Genomic DNA, 23,000 nt, shown 5'->3' with positions numbered 1-23,000 from the left:
TGCTCTGGGCGAGCCCTGGAAAGGCGAGAGCGGGCATGCCCGGGAAAGACGAGACCGGGCGTGCTCGGGAGGTTCGGGCGTGCCCGGGAACAGTGAGTCTGGGCATGCCCGGGAGAGGCGCGTCTGGCCGTGTTCTGGCCGGTGCAAGGCGATTGTGTGCATCCAGCGGTAACCGCTACACACATATATATATATATATATATATACATATATATATATATATATATATATATATATATATATATATATATATATATATATATATATATATATACATACACGCAGCGTGACCCAAAAAAACCTCCCACATTTCGAAAGGCTGTAGCACTGGCAGTTGTGAGGCGGGAGGGGCGGCGCTAGGGTTTGTTGGTAGCCCAACCCCAACCGTCCTCAGTCGCCAACATGGCGTGGTCGGGAGCACACTGTGCGTTCGCTGTCGAAGCGTTCTTCACAAACAACCGTTCAGTGATCGCCGTGCAGAGGGCCTTTCGAAGAAGTTTCAGTATTCCACGGAATGAAAACGTTCCAGATTGGAAAACCATCTTGCAGTGGGTTGAGAATTTCAGGGCAACAGGCTCAGCTTTAAAAAGAAAATCACCTGGTCGACCTAGGAGCGCTCGTACGCCTGAGAATATTGAAGCATTGAGGCGATCTGTTGTGCAGTCTCCGAGATGTTCTGCGCGGAAGCATGCTTTAGCTGTAGGGATATCCCGGGAAACTGCAAGGAGAATCTTACACAAAGACCTCTACTTCCATCCATACAAAATAACGGTTGTGCAAGAACTCAATGCGAGAGACTGGATAAGCCGCAGGGAGTTATGCGAGAATATTCTGCAACGTGTTCCGGAAGATGCTGTTCTCTTGTGCAGTGACGAAGCTCATTTTAATTTGAGTGGCTCTGTAAAGAAACAAAATTTTCGCTATTGCTCTGAAGACAACCCTCACATGCTACACGAAAGACCGTTGCACTCCGATTGAGTGACTGTGTGGTGCGCTGTTGCCGATGTTGGCATCGTGGGTCCTTTTTTCTTTGAAGAGGGTGGTGTAACTGTTACCGTAACTTCTGACCGTTACATTGATATGCTCGAAAACTTTCTAAGGCCACAACTCGAACACCTTGAGCTTGAAGAACTCGATGTGTGGTTTCAGCAAGATGGAGCTACGGCACACACAGCTCGAAGATCATTGCAAGTGCTGAGGGAAATGTTTCCGGATCGGGTGATCTCGTTGCGTGGCGATGTTTGGTGGCCGGCCCGTTCCCCTGACTTCGCCCCTTGTGATTTTTTTCTGTGGGGCTACCTTAAATCACGAGTGTATACTCATCGACCCCAAACTCTTGAAGCACTTAAGGTTGCTATTCAGCAGGAGATAGCCGCTGTTCCACCCGACATGACCGGTCGAGCCATGGCAGCCTTCAAAAATCGCCTCCAAGCGGGTATGGACAATGACGGCCACCATTTGGAGGATGTCGTCTTTAAAACATGATGAATAAAAACTGTATTGAATGAAGTTTCATGTGTGCAAATAATATCTTGATTATCTTTAACCATTTTTTTTTCATTTACCTTTGAAATGCGGGAGGTTTTTTTGGGTCACCCTGTATATATATATATATTGTTGCGGTTCTCTCCGTCGCCCTTATTCCCCTTACTAAGGGGGGATTAATCCCCTTGTCTTTGCTGGGCTTGGCGGAACCGAGACTTGAGACGTCCCTTCCGGACAAACGCGGAGTAGGGTTTCGGGACCACTTCTTGCTCGTACCTAATTCCCCACGCTGCCCTGGGAGCGAGGAAACAAGCCACGCACGAACCACATGTGGTTTGAGTACACCGAGCGGATTGCGTACACGTGGTCCGCGCAGTTACCTAGAGGTTGGAACCCGATTAGAGCGGTTGTGCTCGTGCCACGCTTAGTCAATAAGGAAATCACAGGAACGATCAAATCAGGAAAAGGAAGAACACGGGTTTTAATTATTCCCACACGTATATACAATGTTCAGGGACGCAGAGACACAGAGTAGCCTTAAACAGTCTTAACTAAAGCCCAGACAACGGTCCCGTCTCACACACACAGGGAATTGCAGATGGGTAGATGTTCCCCAACGCGTCGATGTGGTCGGCTAGAGAGCCCCGTCCGGCTCTCCACGGGCCCGGCACGTCCCGCGAAGATGGTGGCAGGCGATGGCAGGGACTCGTAGCGCGTCTCCCGAACAAGGCAGATGATGGGGCGGAACGGCAAAGGGCAGGACTTTCAACGCGGCTGGCGATTACTCAGCCGTTCTCACTCGTGCGACTTAATGCACTGTATATCGGTTCATGCGCATATGGCTGCGCCCGCGTATCTGTACAGTTCTCACATGGGGCCAACTCCTCTTCCTCAATCCTCCAAGCTGGTTAGTGCGTGCGAGTTCTCGTGCAAGTTCTTTATAACGATCCTCTTCTGTACTAGTCCTCCCGTGCCAATCCTGCGAGTCCTGTCACCAATCCTGGTCACGCGAGTCCTTTGTTCGAGTCCTTTCTCTCGCGAGTCCTGTCGAGGGCTTTGCGCAGCGGGTCTTATAGCTACGTCCCCTGAACCTTCTGGAATACTCTCAATCCTTCTCACCATACCCTGTGACGCAACGCCGCCGTCACCACCTCTGAGCCCTGATTGGCGGCTCGTGCTTACCGTCAGCGCTTCTGCCGCTCCGCCCTCGACTCCGCCACAGTTCTCCTAGCCTGCCTCGTGTTAACTCGCCCAATAATGAACCAACGTTTAGCTACGGACCTAGCGCAAAAAGGATTGAAGCTACGGACGTAGGATGATCGGTGGCAGTAGGGCCTATTCTCTTGGCTCTACTTCAACGCTGAACTAACAATGGAAAGGAACTAAGCTCACAAATACTAAGACATAACTATACTATCGCGAGGCTACATGTTGCTTGTGTGACTAACTATGGGGGGCAAATTTTAACCTTGATTAGACTCACTTTACAAACTCAAAACCGCAACAATATATATATGTATATATATATATATATACTGTATATGTATATATATATATATATATATATATATATATATATATATATATATATATATATGTATATATATATAATATATATATGTATATGTATATATATTATATATATGTATATATATATAATATATATGTATATATATATATATATATATATATATATATATATATATATATATATATATATATGTATATGTATATATATATATATATATATATATATATATATATATATATATATATGTATATGTATATATATATATATATATATATATATATATATATATATATATATATATATAATGTATATATATATATATATGTATATATATATGTGTATGTATATATATATATATATATATATATATATATATATATATACATAGATATATATATATATATATATATATATATATATATATATATATATATGTATATATATATGTATATATATATGTGTATGTATATATATATATATATATATATATATATATATATATATATATATATATATATATATATATATATATATACATAGATATATATATATATATATATATATATATATATATATATATATATATAGATATATATATATATATATATTGATATATATATATATATTGATATATATATATATATTGATATATATATATATATTGATATATATTGTTGCGGATATGGGATTTACATCCATCCATATCCGCTTGTAAATATTCCCCTATTTCCTCAATACTCCCCAACTCTCCCCAATCCCTCAATCCCTAGTCCCACTTTCTGTAACCAACACTCTGTAGACCCGACCTCCCCCTATTTCTCCCCATTAAATGTCGCATCCAGGTCCACCGCATCTCACGTAGACAACTATAGGACATCTTGCTAGTTATTCTTAGTCTATGTCAGTTAAGGATTCGTTTCCATTTATTCTGACCCTTCGTTGCACCAGAATGTGATTGTATGGCACCGTTAGGAAGTTTAGGACCTCCCGATACCTCCCCGCAGCTCTTCCTCACGGTTCAGCAACAACAACAACAACAACAGCAACGGCAGCGGCGGGCGCGGGAAGTGCGCGTCCTCACTCCGGCTTGGTTGGTAGGGGGTGTTGGGAGGGCACCAGGCCTTCCCAACGAGCCGCCATCGAACATGTGCTCGACGGGGTTACCAAATAGGGGCTCCCTGTCAGCTCCTCGTCAAGGGCGGAGCCCGGTAACCCCCGCACCCAATGGAAGCGGCGGACCGGCCCCAGTGGGGCGGAGCCAACCAGCCGAGGGCGTGTCACTCCCCGGCTGAGCATGCGCGGTGAGAGGGGGGTGACGTGAGATGCGCGCAGAGCTGAAGGAGAAAGGACGCACCCTCCGAGCGCCGAGAGACCTCTGCCATTAAGAAAGACCTCCCAAAGACTGAGCTGTATCCTGTCCCCGAGCCAAGGTGCACCTTGTGCCATCGGTCTACCTGCCATCAATCCCTGTGTGAGTCAGCCTTGTCCGTTTGTCCGTGGTCTGTCTGGGACTAAGTAAGACAGTTAGATAAGCTAACTTTGCACTGTGTCACCTGCTGTAAATAACCTTGACTGCTCCTTTTCGTTTGTGTGGTATAAATAATAAATCCTGTTCCTCTTCTGTACGTCTTCGTCCTCTTCTTCCTCTTTCCATTCGATCGCTTTCGAGTTTTCCCCAATTGAATATCTGTGACGCGATTTGGCCAACGTTCGGGGTAATCGGGTAAACTGTACGAACACAGCGGCCATTCCGCTCGGTCAAGCAACATCTTTAGCCGTGTCCGTAACAATATATTATTATATATATAGATATATAGATATATATATATATTGTTGCGGATCTCCCGAAGCCCGTCGACGTACAGAGGAGGGGGGGGGGGGGTTTAAGCCCCTTTTCCCCCTCGGGTCTTCATGTCCATGAGGCCGAATCGCCACTTCCGCAGCGAACGTGAAAAAGGGTATCGGGTCGACGCCGCACATACCTTTGACCCACGCTGCCACGAAAACGGGGACCGGACCTTGCACAAGCCACGCTAATCGAATACGCCCGAGCGGTGTGCGTATCACGTGACTTGTGTCGTTACCTTTTATTGAACCCGATTCGAGCGGTTCTATTCGTACGATGCTAGGCCAATGGATGGAAATGACAGAACAGTGAAATAAGAGGAAGAACACGGTTTATTTATAATGTACAATAATCAGGATAAAGGAAAGGGGACACAGAGCAGATGCTTAATCAATCTTAACTAAATCCCAGGCAAAGGGCCCTCTCACTCACGCGGGGAAAAAGAAGGAATGAAGTTTGCGCACCAAACGCGCCTTGCCGTTGGTCGCTCCGGGACAGCTCGCCCGGCGTGGCCCTCTGGTGGTCACGGCACGTATGCACGGAAACGCAGGCAGGAGGAGATCGCGCGTCTGTGGCCCAGAATGGGTCATCTTCACAAGCGCGATTAATACAGCCGCAGAGCGCAGGCCACAGGGCACGGGGAATGTTCATGTACAACGAGACTATTACAAGCAGTTCAAGCAGTTACAAGCACCCCGACTCGTTCAGGAGCTGGGCGATTCTGACGCGATCTTGTCTGCTGCGGTTCTCTCTCCGACTTGTCTCTGCTTGTTCGGGGCAAACTCTGACTCAACGCTCACGATACTCTGACTGAACTCTGACTCCAGCTCAACTCTCCCCGATTCAACTCGCTCTTCGGGGTTCTGACTCGTCTGCTGCGGGGGGCTTGGGGCAGGGTTTTATATAGCCCCTCCCCGACCTTACCCGAATGTTCCAAGCCCCACCTCTCGTCGCCGTGGTGAGCCACTCCCCTCGAGCTCTGATAGGCGGCTCGTTGCTTACCGGCCACTCCCTCCTGCTGCTCCTCCCTTCGGCCTTGCCAGACTTGTTCAGGCCGAGCACGTGGCATTCCAGCGCAAAAGAACACCAAAGCTCACTGGCCTGCTCAACGCAAACTAACACAGGAAAGGACTACGCTTACATTTAATAAGAAATAAATGCACTACAGCGAGGCTACATGTTGTGGTGCGTCTACCTACAAGGGGGGGTTATCCTTTATTCTCAAAACCGCAACAATATATATATATATATATATATATATATATATATAATATGTGTATGTAGGGAGCTGTAATGCCCCTCCCCCTTTGTATATCCTTGCTGCTTTACCAATTACCAAGTATAACCAATTATATGTTTTGTTTTGACTTGCTACTGTACTCTTTTATGATACTGAGTTCTTTCTACTGCATTGAGGATGTGTAATATCCTAATAAGGAGTTCTCTGCCTGTGTGCTCTGGCCTGCGTGGGCACAATCTCTAGTTCCCCTTTTCAGGCCTTGGAGGCAACTCTTATCTCTCTTTGCCTTTCTCCTGACTCTGCCATTATCTTGCAAGTTGACAGTTTTATGAGTGTCCACTCCCCTTTGTACTTTCCCAAGCCAGCTGCTATACAGAAAGTTGTAAACATGTTGCCACATAATGCTGACCATCTCCTTATCAGAGCTAACCCATGACTGGCCTTGGATGAACTTCCTTTAATTAACTGAACAACAGGATGGGACTATGGTGGGAGGCCCAATGAGCCCATTCTGTCTCTGTGTCTTGTGAGCTAACTCCACCCCTGACTTTCTTTATATAAAGCAATGTTAATTGAATTATTTCAGAGCATCTTGCTGTACTGTTGGTCATTTCTTGTGAGTTTCAGTGCAACTTTTGCTGTCCTCAAGCTTGAGTACTCGAGTTCCAATAAATATATCCGTTGCTCCTTTCTTCTGAGTCTTCTGAGTCCCAAGTTCTAAGTCTCAATCCAACAACTGGTGGCAGCGGTGGGATCAGTCTGTGCAGTCCGGGACGCGGTCCCAGGCAAGTGAGTGGTGAGACCAGCTAGCAATTGATCCGGGTCAGGTGAGCTGTGGGTTTTCTTTTGTTTTTTCCTTTATAGCATGGGGGTCAGTCCAAATTGTAACCCACTCTCTTGCTTGGTTGCCGTTTGTTCCGTTCCCTGCTCATACCTGTTCCACGAACCTAAATTTAAATACGGACCGCTTGGGTTCCGGAGCAACTGATTGTTTATGGACTCGTCAGGGTAACGTTACGTAAGGGGAAGTGCCCCACGTTGGGCGCCTGAGGTTAAGGGGTAATAGATCTCTGGGTTGTGAGGGTAAGGATAAGGGCGGCGTCCCGATCCGAGGCCTACCCGGGAGACGTCGGAATTTTAAGTAAGGTTAGAAGTATTATAAGGGCGTAGGACGCCAGGAGAGTACAGTAAGGGGTTAGGTTAGACGGCTGTGTAGGCGGACGAGCCTCTCAGGAGAGTTAGGTAGTGCGGCCATACCGCGAGGCGGATGAACCTCACGAGTACAGGGCTGCGAGTTAGGTAGAACGCGAGGCGGACGATCCTCACGAGTATAAGGAGAGTTAGGTAGCGTAGCTGTGCCGCGGAGGCGGGAGATCCTCGCGAGTACAAGGCTACGTCGGTAAACTAAATTTTCCTAGGATGGGTAACAGTATGGGTAATAAGACTGTAAAGGTAGGCTAACGAGTGACTGATGCCGCTCATTGACAGTCAAGTCCCCGTGGGAGGGTCAGGCAGATACCAAACCCCTACCCTCCCAGCCCTGAGCTCTGTCCCGGGGTTCCAGGCAACACCACCCTCCCTGCCCCACCCTTTTCACCCCAACTCACCCTTTCCACCCCGGTCTAAGAATCCCCTTTCTTTTGAATGATTGAGACATAAGGCGTTGTACACGACCCACTCAGGTCGTTGTGCTGTGAATTTTTGCGACTGTTCACACTGCTGAATGTGCGCAGTGGTTTGAAATGCGAGCTGGCTTGTCAGTCACGTGGTATGGAGAATGTATAGGGAAACGCATGATTTAAAATGCGTTGCCTAGGTTGGCAGGGGAGTGGCTGTTGGAGGTGCATGGTTGGAGTCGATCCGGTGTTCGCGCGACGTCTGAGAGACTCATTGGTATATGAATGAATGAATAAATGTATATATGGATGTCTGTCATTGAAGTATGTATTTGTGTCCATTGTGTGTGCCATGTGTCATTGACGCATGAAAGGGTTTCTTGTATTGATTGGTATTGGCTACTTGTGCGGTATGTATGGATGTGTGAGGTGTATTAGGCATGAATGACGTGGGAAAATAGTAAAGAAAATCTTGCTGAAATTGAACTATTGTGAGTTTTAAAAGGTTGCATAGAAAGCTTAGAAATAGTTAAGGGGGCGTAGAAACACTTACTCGGATATTTTCTCCAACCTGACGGTGTTGGAGAGTAGGTTGGAGGTTTTTGTATTTCTCCTGTGGCCTGTGATCCGACTGACAAGGTCCCAATGTATGATGTCATGGAGGAAAGACGTGTCTGCCTGTTTGTCTGATCGTAAGTCTGTGGTGTGATTCCACGGAGGGCCAAGGTTTAATCCAGTAAATGGGAGTTTTATGTTGTGGCAAGTGTGCGAGGGGGCACATCGGAGCACGCGAGTGGGGGTATTTGCGGGAGTGCACACCCGTGGTGAGTGTTACAGGGAAAGACATATGGGAACTTTTTATTTTCAATAAACAGACTAGGTTATTTTCTTGTTTATTTGTTTATTTACGAAAAATAAATAAATAACAGGGGGAGGTAGGTTAATGGTGGTTTGTTGGCGGTAAAATTGGTTGAAAGTCGAGTTGAAACAATTTATATTGGGATATTGGGATTCATAATAGCTATTGGGCAGGTGGGATTGAATTTAACATTGGCTATTGGATAAATATTGAAATCCATGCCGGGAATGTCGATTTTAACGTCCATCCGAAGGATGTAGCACATTGTGAAGCTGCACATGGCTTGACAGGACATGGGAGCCAATGAGCTGTGTAATGAGAAAGATTAAAATTATGTCATGGTGTGAAATGCCGTAGAGGTGTGAAATACACACCTTTGGCCTGGAGGGGAGTTCTTTTGGTAACTTACTTCCATGATTTACGTTCCATTGGAAGGGGAATAGGAAAATATGGGAATAATATGGAACAAATCGACAAGACAAATTGGGGTACAAACTCACCATGGAAGGAGAATGGAGGTTATAGTTTCATTGTTGTGTCTGTCTGGCTGTCTAGCAGGCCATGGAGTTATATTTCTGAAACATGGATTTCGACAGTAAAGACAGGTGTGTACCCTGAGAAAATTGTGGGTTGTGGAGTGGGCACTTTTGATGGGCAATGGGGGACAGATGTTGTGTGCAACAAAGGTAAATAGATTGGATTTTGGCAAGGTTGAGTGAGATATGTGGTTGGATGGGGTGTGAAGGCGAGTTATGGCAGCTCCAGGGAGCACTCCTGGTGTTGGGTCTCATATAATTATGGTTAAAGTACATGTGCAGACAAAGGTGTGCTTCGGTTTGTATTACTGGCAGAGAAAAGACAACAAAGTGGCAAAGGTTACAGTTCCACAGAAGGAGAGCGAACAAGGAAAGTGGCTGGGCTGTTGATAAAACCGCTGGGTTTTACGTTGATTTAAGTTGTTGTGGATTTATGTTCAATTTTAATTTTAATTCCTATAGTCTAGTGCATATGGGACGGGGAAAATGGGAGATGACGTCAGTGTGCTCCGAGTATTGTAGTGATGGGGGAGCGCAATAATATAAGGGGCGACTGCAAAGCGCATGTTTCAGAAGGGAGTAGTTAGACCAAATGACGCTGTGTGTGTGTGTAGAAGAGTATTGTCTATTGAGCAGAGTATTGTGAGTGTGGGTGAGTGCATTGTATTGAATGAAGAAGCCTGGAATCAGTGTGTGGGCACAGGTGTGCAAACCCAGGTGTATGGAGAATGGTTGTGTGAAATAACTTGTATGGAATGGATGGCTCGCTCGCTGACAGCTACAATCCATGTGGATTGTGACCGACGCTAACATTTCTATGAATGTATAAATGGAAAATAGTTATTTAAATAGATATTGTGTCATGACACAAAAGGTTGAACGTGCGATTCCAGGAATGAGCAAGTATTTTTGATATAAGCTGATGTTTCAAGTGACGATTTGAAATGTTGGAAGCTTAGATCAATCTTAAAGATACAAGCCTTTCATCTGTGAGCCGCAGGTCGACCATTTGTTTAATTTTAGATACTATACCTAATATTTACATGTAAATGCATGACTGGTCTGGATTTGGACTGCTCTGTGAGTTTTTGGGAAAACGGTATGTGTAGCTGGATTAAGTTTGAGTGGTTGTTTCATATACTCCGGGTACATGTGACTTAAAGGATGAATTGGACTTGCTGTGAACAGTGTAGATGCAAGAAGAGATAGACCGGGACACAATGAGCTGCTAGGTGAGCCATTGAGGTGGATTAAATGTTTTGTTGTTGTTTTTGGAAGTTCGGTTGTTGCATTGCCAAAGGTTTCTGTGTAGTGTGGTATCTGTTGAAAGTGGATCACCTGTTGTCTTGTGTGGCGTGAGCAGGGATGTATGTAACTGCCTGGGTTCAGGAAAATAACTTCAGTTGCAATTTGGTTTAAATTAAAGGTTAACGTTAGCTGGAAATTGGACAAAGTCAAAAGTTTGACCAAAACCAAAAGTTGTGGTTGGACCAAAAGTCCAAAGTGGAAATTGTCAAAAGTGCTTTAAAAAGCTACGTCCAATTTCATTTTGCCATTTGTAGAAGAAAATTCACTGCATTTAACATGCGTTTCCTTTAAACAGGCTTGGTCGGGCCAGCAGAAAAAAGAATACATTTCAGCCAAAGTCTTATCTGGTTCACTCCCACACCAGGCCCGACTCGTGCTGCGACCTTGGTTGAACTGTCGGTTTAATTTGCACAGGGAATGAAATAAGGGGATTATAATGGGAGAAAGTGAACATTTGTGGATCTGGGGACAAGCTGGTTTGAATGTGTACCTGGGGTTTTCTGTGTGTCTATGTGTCTGTCTGTCTGTCACACTGGACTCTTGGATGGGTTTTCATGAGACGAATTTCAGACAAAACCCTCTTTGTTATTTCAGAATTGATCTGCACCCCACCTCACTGTGAAATGGACAGGTTGTGTGTGTGTCTCAGAGGTTTATGGACAACGTGGAGTGGCTGGTGCGAAGGGAGTGGTTGGGAAAGATGGACCCCCTTCACGAATACCCGTGGATAGTAGTTTAAAATAGGTAGAGGGTACAGGTAAATTATGGTGGATATGGGCTGTGGTGCGCGTGGTAGAATTGGAAGGGCTACTCCAAAGCATTTTGCTTCCCCGCGCTATTGCGGTGATCAAATGTCGCGGCCATCAAAGGGCGGACACTGACGTTGCTCGGGGCAATGCAAGGGCGGACGAGGCGGCAGGAAAAGCCGCCAACCAAAGGATGGACAGGTACGATAGTAAAGTAGATATTGACCGCCTTGGCAATAGTCCTTGGAATCGTGGTTTGTTGTGTACTAATCGAGGCTTTAGTCCTTGCGTGTGTGAGGAAGTTTTCCACAGGATGGACACTGAAGACGACACCGGAAAAGGCCATGGTGATGATCGACCAGCGGATCGCGGGTCCGGATGACACACCAGCTGTCAACTCAACTGCCAATCGCGGATCCTGGGACGACGACCTGAACGAGTCCCTGGGCCGCGACAATGAGATCTCCGCTTCCGAAGATTGTTCTTCCATTGTTGATATTACCGATAATGATGTCGAGTACACTTATGCGGACCTCGAAGCATTTCAGGCTACCAGAAGGCCGTTTAAACTGGGCCCCGACACGTCGGAAGAAGAAATCGACGATTTCCTGAAGGATTCCTCTCGTTTCTTCACGATATGCCATGCCGTGGCTATGACTATGGGCCGTCCACTCCGCAGGCCTACGCCACCTGAGAATAATGTTACTGATGATGTTACCAATGATGATGTGGGCCACTTGCGAGGGTCCCCGGCTGATGTTTATGTTTCAATGCAGGCTCTGCCTCTCCATGTTTCACGAGCTCACCTTTATGTCTCACAAGCCCACAGTGAGTCAAACGCCACTGACCCAGTTCGGGATTTGGACCCAGCTGTGAACCCAAGCCCGGATGGAGAGGAACTCGATCGTGAAAATACTCTGAGTTCCGAGTCTGATTGTTTTGGAGATTCGCCCTTGAATAACAGCGAAGCAAGCAGCATCGCCTCGGACGATCTCGACTTTGACCCAAAGGAAGTTTCTCTCCCACCTTTGGATCGTTATGCTTTATTTCATGGCCATAGGTTTGAGCCACCTGATACTGACGATGTTGTGTCTTCCCCAGATCACCAGCACGTAAGAGACCTCATGAACATGAATATCGATTGAGCGCTGAAGATCTACAAGGATTTCACTTGGGGAAGCCTGGGCGAGCTCCAGTTGGGGAGGAGTCCGGCTGCACCTCTGTGGACCAAGGGTGGGTCGGAGATCTTCCTGGGTGTGGACCCCGGTGGAACCAGAGGTCTTCGTTGTGGATTTGGCGCGCTATTCGATCTTCATGTCTCTACGGTCTCACCTCATACACCCATCTACACCCGACTTACATACATCATACATCCACTTACACCCACTTGCACCCACACACCCGCGGATCAGCCTGCTGGGTTCGTTGTGCGGTACTGGGTACGGGACATGCTCACTGGGCTGCATTCGTGTGGTACGTTACGTTTAGTTACACTCTCTCTCTCTCCCACCTCTTTTGGTGGATTTTGTGTGCCATTTGATCACTCTGCTTTTACGGCCTTACATTGCATACTCACATACAGACGCGAATCATCCTACTGAGTTTGTGTGGTGCTTTGGTACGGGACATTCTTACGGGGCTGCCTTCGCGTGATATGTTGAATGATTTTTCTGTTTTTGTTTGAAATAAAGGCCTTTGATTGGCTCGTAGATAACTTTGTATCTTAGATCCAAAAGGGCGGTATGTAGGGAGCTGTAATGCCCCTCCCCCTTTGTATATCCTTGCTGCTTTACCAATTACCAAGTATAACCAATTATATGTTTTGTTTTGACTTGCTACTGTACTCTTTTATGATACTGAGTTCTTTCTACTGCATTGAGGATGTGTAATATCCTAATAAGGAGTTCTCTGCCTGTGTGCTCTGGCCTGCGTGGGCACAATCTCTTGTTCCCCTTTTCAGGCCTTGGAGGCAACTCTTATCTCTCTTTGCCTTTCTCCTGACTCTGCCATTATCTTGCAAGTTGACAGTTTTATGAGTGTCCACTCCCCTTTGTACTTTCCCAAGCCAGCTGCTATACAGAAAGTTGTAAACATGTTGCCACATAATGCTGACCATCTCCTTATCAGAGCTAACCCATGACTGGCCTTGGATGAACTTCCTTTAATTAACTGAACAACAGGATGGGACTATGGTGGGAGGCCCAATGAGCCCATTCTGTCTCTGTGTCTTGTGAGCTAACTCCACCCCTGACTTTCTTTATATAAAGCAATGTTAATTGAATTATTTCAGAGCATCTTGCTGTACTGTTGGTCATTTCTTGTGAGTTTCAGTGCAACTTTTGCTGTCCTCAAGCTTGAGTACTCGAGTTCCAATAAATATATCCGTTGCTCCTTTCTTCTGAGTCTTCTGAGTCCCAAGTTCTAAGTCTCAATCCAACATGTATATATATAAATATATATATATGTATGTAGCCTATATATTATATGTGTATTTATGTATGCATGTGTGTGTATATGTGTATATATATATATATATATATGTGTATATATATATATATATATATATATATATATATATATATATATATATATGTGTGTGTGTGTGTGTGTGTGTGTGTGTGTGTGTGTGTGTGTGTGTATATATATATATATAATTATATATATAATATACAGTATATATATATATGTGTGTGTGTGTGTGTGTGTATGTATATGTATATGTGTGTGTGTGTGTGTGTGTGTATGTATTTATAGTTAATGTCCGGCTTCCTTCTTGTAACTACAGTGCATTAATTAGTCTTTATTTTGATTACAATACAGTAATACAGTTTATTATCAATATTTGCATTTTTTAATTATTTACAGAAACATTTTGGTTACTGATAACAGCGCAGCAGTAATTTTAGTAATGCGCACACTTATTCGCCGAAAAACAATATTATGAAAGTTTTTTTCCCAAGTTGCAAAATGCAATTCTCATTGAGTCATGAATAATACACTTCCGTGGAGACCAAGCCTAGTGCTGGACGTAACACGGTATTGACGTCCCAGCGAAATGAGCGTGACAGACAGAGGGAAATATGGATGGATACTTCAATATTTAGATTAATTTCATTTCCTTGCTCATTGTGAATCATTCGTACAATAAAGCTTGTATAAGGAAGTCATGGTTGCCACTGAACTTTCACCACGGAACAGACCCCCTACATGCAGGAAGCTGGCCCAATAGCATAAAAGGGGTATGTCTCCAGCTACCAAACGGTGTCTATGCTCATTGTACCATCCATAACAATACATCCTAGTAGGTACTAAGAAGGAGTAGTGGACTGAAAGAATAGTGGTTGCATGACTGATACCATCTACATGTGTCTATTGGGTGAGCAGTGGTTGTGTGCCTTGATCTGTTTTACCCAATATGCACTTACAGGTAGTTCACTGAGCTCAATAATCTGAGGAGGTTTTTCTCTCCCTTCTGCAATGATCTGTAGCCTTCTACCCATTAAGTTGGCTGGTACCTATTAAGTTGGCCCATAATGGTATGTATGTTCAACATTATACAATTCAAGTGAAGCTTCCCATGTCAAATGTGAATGTCTGCATTTTATGCTTCCTTGTCCTCAAACAAACAGGGCAATTGGTATGCAAATGGTGGCTTGGCAGCCTGAAGAGGTCAACAAAATGTTGGCACTTTTGGCAGACAAAAATAACCATGAAGAAGGAGAAAGAACACTTGCTGTGCATTGTCTGCCCATTGGTATAAAGAATGCATTACCCAATCATTACTTCCAAAGCGAAATCAACCACTTCCATCACATATTTATACGAATGTTCGCTGCAGAATACTTATACACAAGATTTCTTGGAGTTGAAAAACCTATCCAGAATTCTGAAAAATGGTAAAAATGATTATTCAAAGATGATGTAAAAACAAATGTTGTCTGCTTTCCTGCATGTGTCATCAGTCCATGGCGGTTTCAATTTTAAACCTTTCTATTGGCTTTTCCCACTCGGATGTAATTTCCATTCAATTTCCCACTCGATTTCCATAACATCCCAAAGTCAACATTCTCGAAGTTGCATTTCATATTTCTAAATTCAAAACTTGTGTATTCATTACTTTACTTCAAGAAACGGAGTGGGGGTGAAAATACAAATGAAGCATGTCAGCGAGACGTTAAGAATGTCAGAAGAGAAAAGATCAAATTTAAAAGATGTCATCGATATCCGCATTTAATGAGTTGCATGTGAGAAATTGAAATTATAAATGCTTATATTGTTGACAGATATTTTTAATTTTTATATGCTCTTTTCTGACATTCCTAACTTCACGCTGATATTTAATTGGTCTTTTCATGCCCACTCTGTTTCTTTTACTATAATCCAACAACATCCGCTTCCCTTTCTTTTATCCCACATCTCATTTTGATTTTCCATTCTCCCTCTTTTAGTCCATTGTCCCCTGTCCATTATGTTGGATTGTCAAACTCGCAGCTAATTTCCATTCAGTTCCCATACTCTTTCCATTATTTTCATGTTCATAGCCTGGTGTTGGCTTAGCGGTTAGGGTGCCGGCTTGGGATCCTAGGATCCTGGGTTCGAATCCCGGTCGATCGCTACATTAACGCCAGGGGGGTTGACTCAGCCTGTCATCCTTCCGAGGTCGGCAAATTGAGTACCAGCTTGCTGGGATGAATGATCCCGGTGTGTACCCCGGTTTAGAATAGGTACACCATATCCCTGCGCATCGTAAGAGGCGACTAAGGGTTGGCGTCAGGAAGGGCATCCAGCCATAAAAAAATCATTGCCTTCAAACAGGGAACCATGATTGTCATGGGGCCCGCAAGGCTAACGCTCGCTGTATTTGGGAAAATGGCCTTAAAACGATCATTCATTCATTCATCCATTCATTCATTCAGGTATTGATGCTCATGGAAGAGCAACACACCAGTGGGTGAAGAGTCACTAAACAAGAATGCAGGAAAGGGAAAACAGGTGGACAACAATACACAGATGAACTACAGCATGATAAAATGAGCTTTAGATGAAAGGGGGAAAGGGTATCAATGAGTGTAGTGAGATTGAAAGGTAAAAATGGGAGAGACCAGCAATGGGAAACAGGCTTAACTCTTGGAGGAAAGAGGATGAGACAACAAACTTGGGAAGCCGATTGTATATACAAGAGAAGAGGTGGCTTTATCAATAGAGGTGAGTATCAGATTTCGCCATTGGAAGGGTAATAAGTGAAGCAAGTCTAAGAGAACATGTGTTACTGGATGGGCAAAGATTAGTCATTTTTACAACTCTGACTTCCTCCACTCATGCAGTCAATGTACAGCTGCTATCAATGGAAACCCTGTCCTCTCTTCTCTCCCACTATAGACTGGAGATCACCAAAACAGTGTTTTTGAGCCCAGTCTTGTTACTCGCTTACTTAAACTTGCTCTCTGATAGTCTGGAAAACTCTTTTCTTTTTAGCTGCGTCACAGACGCTGCTCATAGAGTGCCCTCTGCTGTTGTTGTTGTTGTTCTTCTTCTTCTTCTTCTTCTTCTTCTTCTTGTTCTTGCAGAGAAGACAAAACCTCAAAGCTCCACCCATTCTGGGAACCATAGCTCCACCCATTCTGGGAGAGCCTTCATATAAACAAATATCCACCATTTTATTAACTCGCATAGCTTTGAGGCCTGTTTTGTAGGCCCGTGGTGTCTTCCTCTCTCACACAGTTTTATTTCAAATCAAATTCGATATATCATTTCATTTTTCACAGTCGCTAACATAGTTTTAGACTCGGTTGAAAAAAAACGGGAAGAAAATCCGATGAAAGTTGCCCTTTATAGAACGAAATGAATTCTCAAAGGCCTGTAACTTCAAGTCCATTGAGATATATATTTTTTAAATCGCGGCATGGTCAGTCATACACCGCCCGAAATAAGAGACGGGAAAATGCAGAGATATATATATTTTGTTTAAATCGCGGCATGGTCAGTCATACACCGCCCGAAATAACAGACGGGAAAATGCCGAGATATATATATATTTTGTTTAAATCGCGGCATGGTCAGTCATACACCGCCCGAAATAACAGACGGGAAAATGCCGAGATATATTAAAAATTCGTCCATTTGATGACAATCGTCACGATGAAATATTTAATTTATACGTCGTCACAATAATGTGGAGAGAGGAGCATAGCTTCGTTCACGTGTCGCCACACACGGGAAATTGCCGAGATTAATTTTTTTTTAAATCGCGGCATGGTCAGTCATACACCGCCTGAAATAACAGACGGGAAAATGCCGAGATATATTAAAAATTCGTCGCCACACACGGGAAATTGCCGAGATATATTTTCACTTTGCACAAAAATAACATCAAGTAATCGAATCAATAGGAATGTCCTGTGCCTATAACATCGACGTTATAGGCACAGCTGCATCTAGGCATTGTGTAACATCGATGCGGCTTTTGTTTTAATTAAAACTTTTTGTATTTGTTTTCAAATGACTTCACATTGTGTTATACAGTACCTCACCCCACTTCGAGGCATACAGCAGCTGCATCTCTTTGATGATTTTGAAATGATTAGATGCTGGTCTTATGAATGGAACATGTCCTATAATTCTGGGAATCATGACATTCACCCTGTTGCTCTGGAATTATCATCAAAATAACTTACCTATCCATTTTCCATTATCAGCACTGGAAGAGCTTCATCAAAAGGCTCCAAAGCCAACCACAGAATTGGGCTCCTACATTGTTCCAAGTCTTTCCTTGAAAAACAAGATTTGCTCAAAGGGTAGAGAAGCACTCCATCGTTCAATGTAGTACTGCTCTACCCCATGTGCTTGTACCACAGCATTACATCTGTTTCTGTCATGTTCTGTAGACTCAAAAGCTTTCAACTTTATGGAAATCCACAATGATTAAGCGTCACCACAAAGTCTGTTTCTTTGACATCCCAGGCAGGTCGGTGAACTATCTGTTTTTTACTGTTTCTCCTATGGTCTTGCTACCTCTGCTCTCTCAACCTTCCGAATCCACTCCCTCTCCTCCCCCCCCCCCCCACTCCCCTCCAGCAAATCCAGGGTGCACTCTTTCTTCCACTAAACCTCTCCTCATTTCCAAAATCCAAGCTGACTATACACCTCACCTCTTTTGCTCCTTGCTTCTCATTTGTTCAGGAGGCTGTTCTATCCCACTCTCCCCTCCATGCCTTCAAGCAGGTGGTGCACCACCATCTCAAGTCTCCCACCCCCCATCCTTCCCCAGATTCATTATTTCTCCATTAACTCTTCCAAACCAAACCCATTTCCTTGTAGGTGGCAGTGTTTCTTCCTTTTCCTCTTCCTCTTCTCTCTCTCTCCCTCTCCTCTTTTCCTTTTCGTTCTTTCCCCTGCTCATTGTGTCCAACTGTTACCCCACTGTCCTATTAGGTCGGTTGTTGTTTGTTACTTCGCTCTTCCATGAGCCTTCATCTTGAATAAAATGACAATACATTTCAATAAGACAAATGCAACCTTTGCATTACACTCAGTAAAATGAATACAGTATATGCCAAATTAGCCATTTAAACTTGTAAACAATTCTAAGACCCAGAGGAGCATGTTACTAGGTTGCTCCCTACAGGAACGGCCCATTTATTTGTTCACCTTTATTTTAAACATGCGTTGTAACATGACATCTGCATTCAACAGCAGCTTAAAAAAATTTTTTTCATAAATTTGTTGGAAAGTTAAGCAGCAGCACACCAATAAGATGAGGTCAATCATAGGGAAGCTTGCTGCTAGGTCTCATAAAAAAGTAAGCAAATCTGTGAAATTTGCTGCACGTGATGTGCAATGCGGGCAGAGTAAACAAAGTGTTCATTTACGTCTATAGGATGTCTTATAAATAAAGAAGATATAAGCACTGTCTAGGCCCAGGCCCAGGCTTCAGACTTTGGCATGTCCACGTGGCTGCACCATCAAATAAACTGTGTTAACCCATCATATTTGACGGGCTTTATACTACTTTATATATATTGTTTATATTCCATATATTGTATGTCATTTTTTAGTTTTTATTCCATTCTCTTGTCAGATATGAGAAGATGGAAGAGTCTTTATTCAACTTGTTTCACAGTGCTTGAGGAAGTAAGCAATTTCCCCAACTGATAAAGATAAAAACTGGAATTTAACTTCACAGAAAGCAGCCAATTAACAACATTGAGGCATAACATGGATAACTAGAGAATTCATAGAACATGTGACCCCACACAGTGTTTAAGTATATACTTCAATTAAAATGAAATTTTTAAATGAAGTCCAACTAAACCGACGGGCTTTTGAAGTGCAAAGAAATAAATACTTTTGAAGAAGAAGAAAAAAAATGAAATATTACGTTTTTTTTGTTTGTTTTAATTTTTTTTTCAAGCGAAGAGAGGAAATAGGATAGTGTTGGTGAAATAGAATCAAGATACCCGGTAATATACCCAGGACAGAAGCAAGATAGCAAGGTACACTTTCTATCTGAGAGAAGGCCATATCAGGCCTTCAACAGTACGAAAAGAACGAAACAAATAGCACAAAACGACGAACCAATTAACATGAAACATTATACAGGATCCAACAGAAACATCTAGAGAAAGACGCAACGACATAAAACATGACAAATCCGGTTTGGGAAACTCAGCTTTATGAGGTCGAAATGAGGAGCTTAGATTTCACCACGTGCAAAAAAACCCCATACCGGCTAGTATCAAGATGGGATAATTCCCCCCAGAATTACGGATATGATAATTCCCCCATAATAATGGACAGGATAATACCCCCGGAATTAAGGATGGGATAATCCCCCCCAGAATTACGGATATGATAATTCCCTCATAATAATGGACAGGATAATCCCCCCGGAATTAAGGATGGGATAATCCCCCCCAGAATTACGGATATGATAATTCCCCCATAATAATGGACAGGATAATCCCCCCGGAATTAAGGATGGGATAATCCCCCCCGGATTTGGCATATTATGGTATGAATTGTAATGCACCCTTTCACCAGGAGTGGAGCTATACGATACACATTTGCATTGGGGTGCTCTCCTGCTCTAAACCCCCTGGACGATGAATTTTTTTTAACCCCCCAAAAACCTTCCCATGCACACTCTGAGTACAACCACCAGTTTTCAACTTTGTCTGTCCCGCAGTTCAGAAGTGAATAAAGGTCAAACAAAGAAACACAGACACTTCCCAAATTATTGTATGATGATATACTGTTGGTCCCAAAAAATAAATAATAAATAACCTTGAAAATGACATGAGCATATCTATACTTCCGCAAAAATACCACCAGCAACAACCAACTTCAAGCTGATAAACTCCAAAGGGAGGGTGATGTACACAGCTCTCCTCAAATTGTTTATTAATCTGATCTATGAACGAAATTTATTACCTTTTGTCATCACATGACAGGAATTTTGTGTTAGTTTTGTGAGCGAGTAATAGGAGAAGCTGTGATAAAAGTAGCCACAGTGGCTTTCTTCTTTGAGGCAGAGTTAAAGCTGAAGAATGTACTTCCTCATTGGCATATTATAATTTCTGTTTCGTTGAAGTAGTTTCTCAATGCTGTTTCTAGCATAAAATATACCTGTAGTATTTCTACAGATGGCTGAGAGCACGTGAAAGGAAATTAAAACGTTAAATGATAATAATCCAAAGGTACCTTTGGCAAGGATGAGGGCCGAGTTATGCACACGACAAGCAATGTGACGCAGGCCGGCTGGTCCATGGTAAACAGCAAACATGGCTGCCGTGTTGGCTAGCAAGGCCTGCAGAGTCGGAATAGGCCAGAGGACAAATTGGAACGAGTGAGATGAAAGCATCTATTTAAATGTGGCAAAAATGAGGCCTTGTAATAAGCTATGCAAGATCGTGTCAGTTGTTGACGCAATGAAATGATACAAACAACAATCACTCATAATTGCCAGAAACTACGAAAAGGTACTCACGTCCGCGATCTGGAATGTTTCAATGGGAAGAATGAAGTTGAAAACATTGACCCTCACAAAACCCGACTCACTTGTGCGGTGCAAATGTTGCTTGTGGCTTTGTCTCGCCGAATATGTTGTTCTCTGGTCTGTAGAGCAAGGCGGTACACATCCTTCCCCGCAGCATCTCTGCAGAAATATACAGACAGAACATGTCATCATCTTACACGTATGGTGGCAGGATAACTTAGTTTAGCATTGAGAAGTTTTGTATGGTGGCAGGATAACTTTTGTTTATAACTTTTGTTATCAAGTATGGTGGCAGGATAACTTAGTTTAGCATTGAGAAGTTTTGTATGGTGGCAGGATAACTTTTGTTTATAACTTTTGTTATCAAGTATGGTGGCAGGATAACTTTGTTTAGCATTGAGAAGTTTTGTATGGTGGCAGGATAACTTTTGTTTATAACTTTTGTTATCAAGTATGGTGGCAGGATAACTTAGTTTAGCATTGAGAAGTTTTGTATGGTGGCAGGATAACTTTTGTTTATAACTTTTGTTATCAAGTATGGTGGCAGGATAACTTAGTTTAGCATTGAGAAGTTTTGTATGGTGGCAGGATAACTTTTGTTTATAACTTTTGTTATCAAGTATGGTGGCAGGATAACTTTGTTTAGCATTGAGAAGTTTTGTATGGTGGCAGGATAACTTTTGTTTATAACTTTTGTTATCAAGTATGGTGATAGGATAACTTTTGTTATCAAGTATGGTTTTTGTTATCAAGTATGATAACTTTAGTTATCAAGTATGGTGGCAGGATAACTTTTGTTTATAACTTTTGTTATACGTTTTGTATGGTGGCAGGATAACTTTTGTTTATAACTTTTGTTATCAAGTATGGTGGTAGGATAACTTTTGTTTATAACTTTTGTTATAACTTTGTTATAAGTTTTGAATGGTGGCAGGATAACTTTTGTTTATAACTTTTGTTATCAAGTATGGTTTTGTTATCAAGTATGATAACTTTTGTTATCAAGTATGGTGGTAGGATAACTTTTGTTATAACTTTTGTTATAAGTTTTGTATGGTGGCAGGATAACTTTTGTTTATAACTTTTGTTATCAAGTATGGTGGCAGGATAACTTTTGTTTATAACTTTTGTTATAAATTTGTTATAAGTTTTGAATGGTGGCAGGATAACTTTTGTTTATAACTTTTGTTATAAGTTTTGTATGGTGGCAGGATAACTTTTGTTTATAACTTTTGTTATCAAGTATGGTGGTAGGATAACTTTTGTTTATAACTTTTGTTTATAAATTTTGTTATAACTTTGTTATAAGTTTTGTATAACTTTTGTTATAAGAATTTGTTATAAGAATTTGTATAAGATAACTTTTGTTATAAGTTTGTTATAAGATAAGATAACATCTTATAACCTTATAACTTATCTTATCTTATAACTTATATTATAACCCACACACATTTGTTATAAGATAACTTTTGTTATAACTTTGTTATAAGTTTTGTATGGTGGCAGGATAACTTTTGTTATAACTTTTGTTATCAAGTATGGTGGTAGGATAACTTTTGTTTATAACTTTTGTTATCAAGTATGGTTTTGTTATCAAGTATGATAACTTTTGTTATCAAATATGGTGGCAGGATAACTTTGTTTAGCATTGAGAAGTTTTGCCTGGGTTTGAGCCCTATCACAGTTGGACTCAACTAGAGTCCCTGTATAAAGAGAGTTGCGCCATGCGCTGACCCGAGATTTCTGGTCACGTGATTTCGTGGCGCCATTTTGTGTCTAACTTCACCGTGCGTGAACGTCAGCTTGGTACGGGAATGTTGTTTATTGCCAAACAAAATG

At 42.6% G+C, this 23,000-nt stretch overlaps 1 protein-coding gene across 3 annotated transcripts in view; it reads right to left on the bottom strand.

Annotated features, from left to right (window-relative positions):
• GLDC (glycine decarboxylase) overlaps positions 1-23,000 on the bottom strand; it is a 196,982-nt gene that overhangs the window by 98,035 nt on the left and 75,947 nt on the right. For all 3 annotated transcript variants that reach the window (XM_078779626.1, XM_068121721.2, XM_078779630.1), the window contains 2 exons: positions 21,224-21,320; positions 20,867-20,972 (listed from right to left, as the gene is read on the bottom strand). In XM_078779626.1, the coding sequence (XP_078635752.1) occupies positions 20,867-20,972; positions 21,224-21,320 (203 nt within the window). The remainder of the gene's footprint in view (positions 1-20,866; positions 20,973-21,223; positions 21,321-23,000) is intronic.

The sequence above is a fragment of the Myxine glutinosa genome, chromosome 1 (genome assembly GCF_964187855.1).
Source record: "Myxine glutinosa chromosome 1, kmMyxGlut1.1, whole genome shotgun sequence".
In the NCBI taxonomy this organism is placed as follows: Eukaryota; Metazoa; Chordata; class Myxini; order Myxiniformes; family Myxinidae; genus Myxine; species Myxine glutinosa.
The sequence above is the reverse complement of the archived record's forward strand: the minus strand, read 5'-3'. Positions and strand labels throughout refer to the sequence as shown.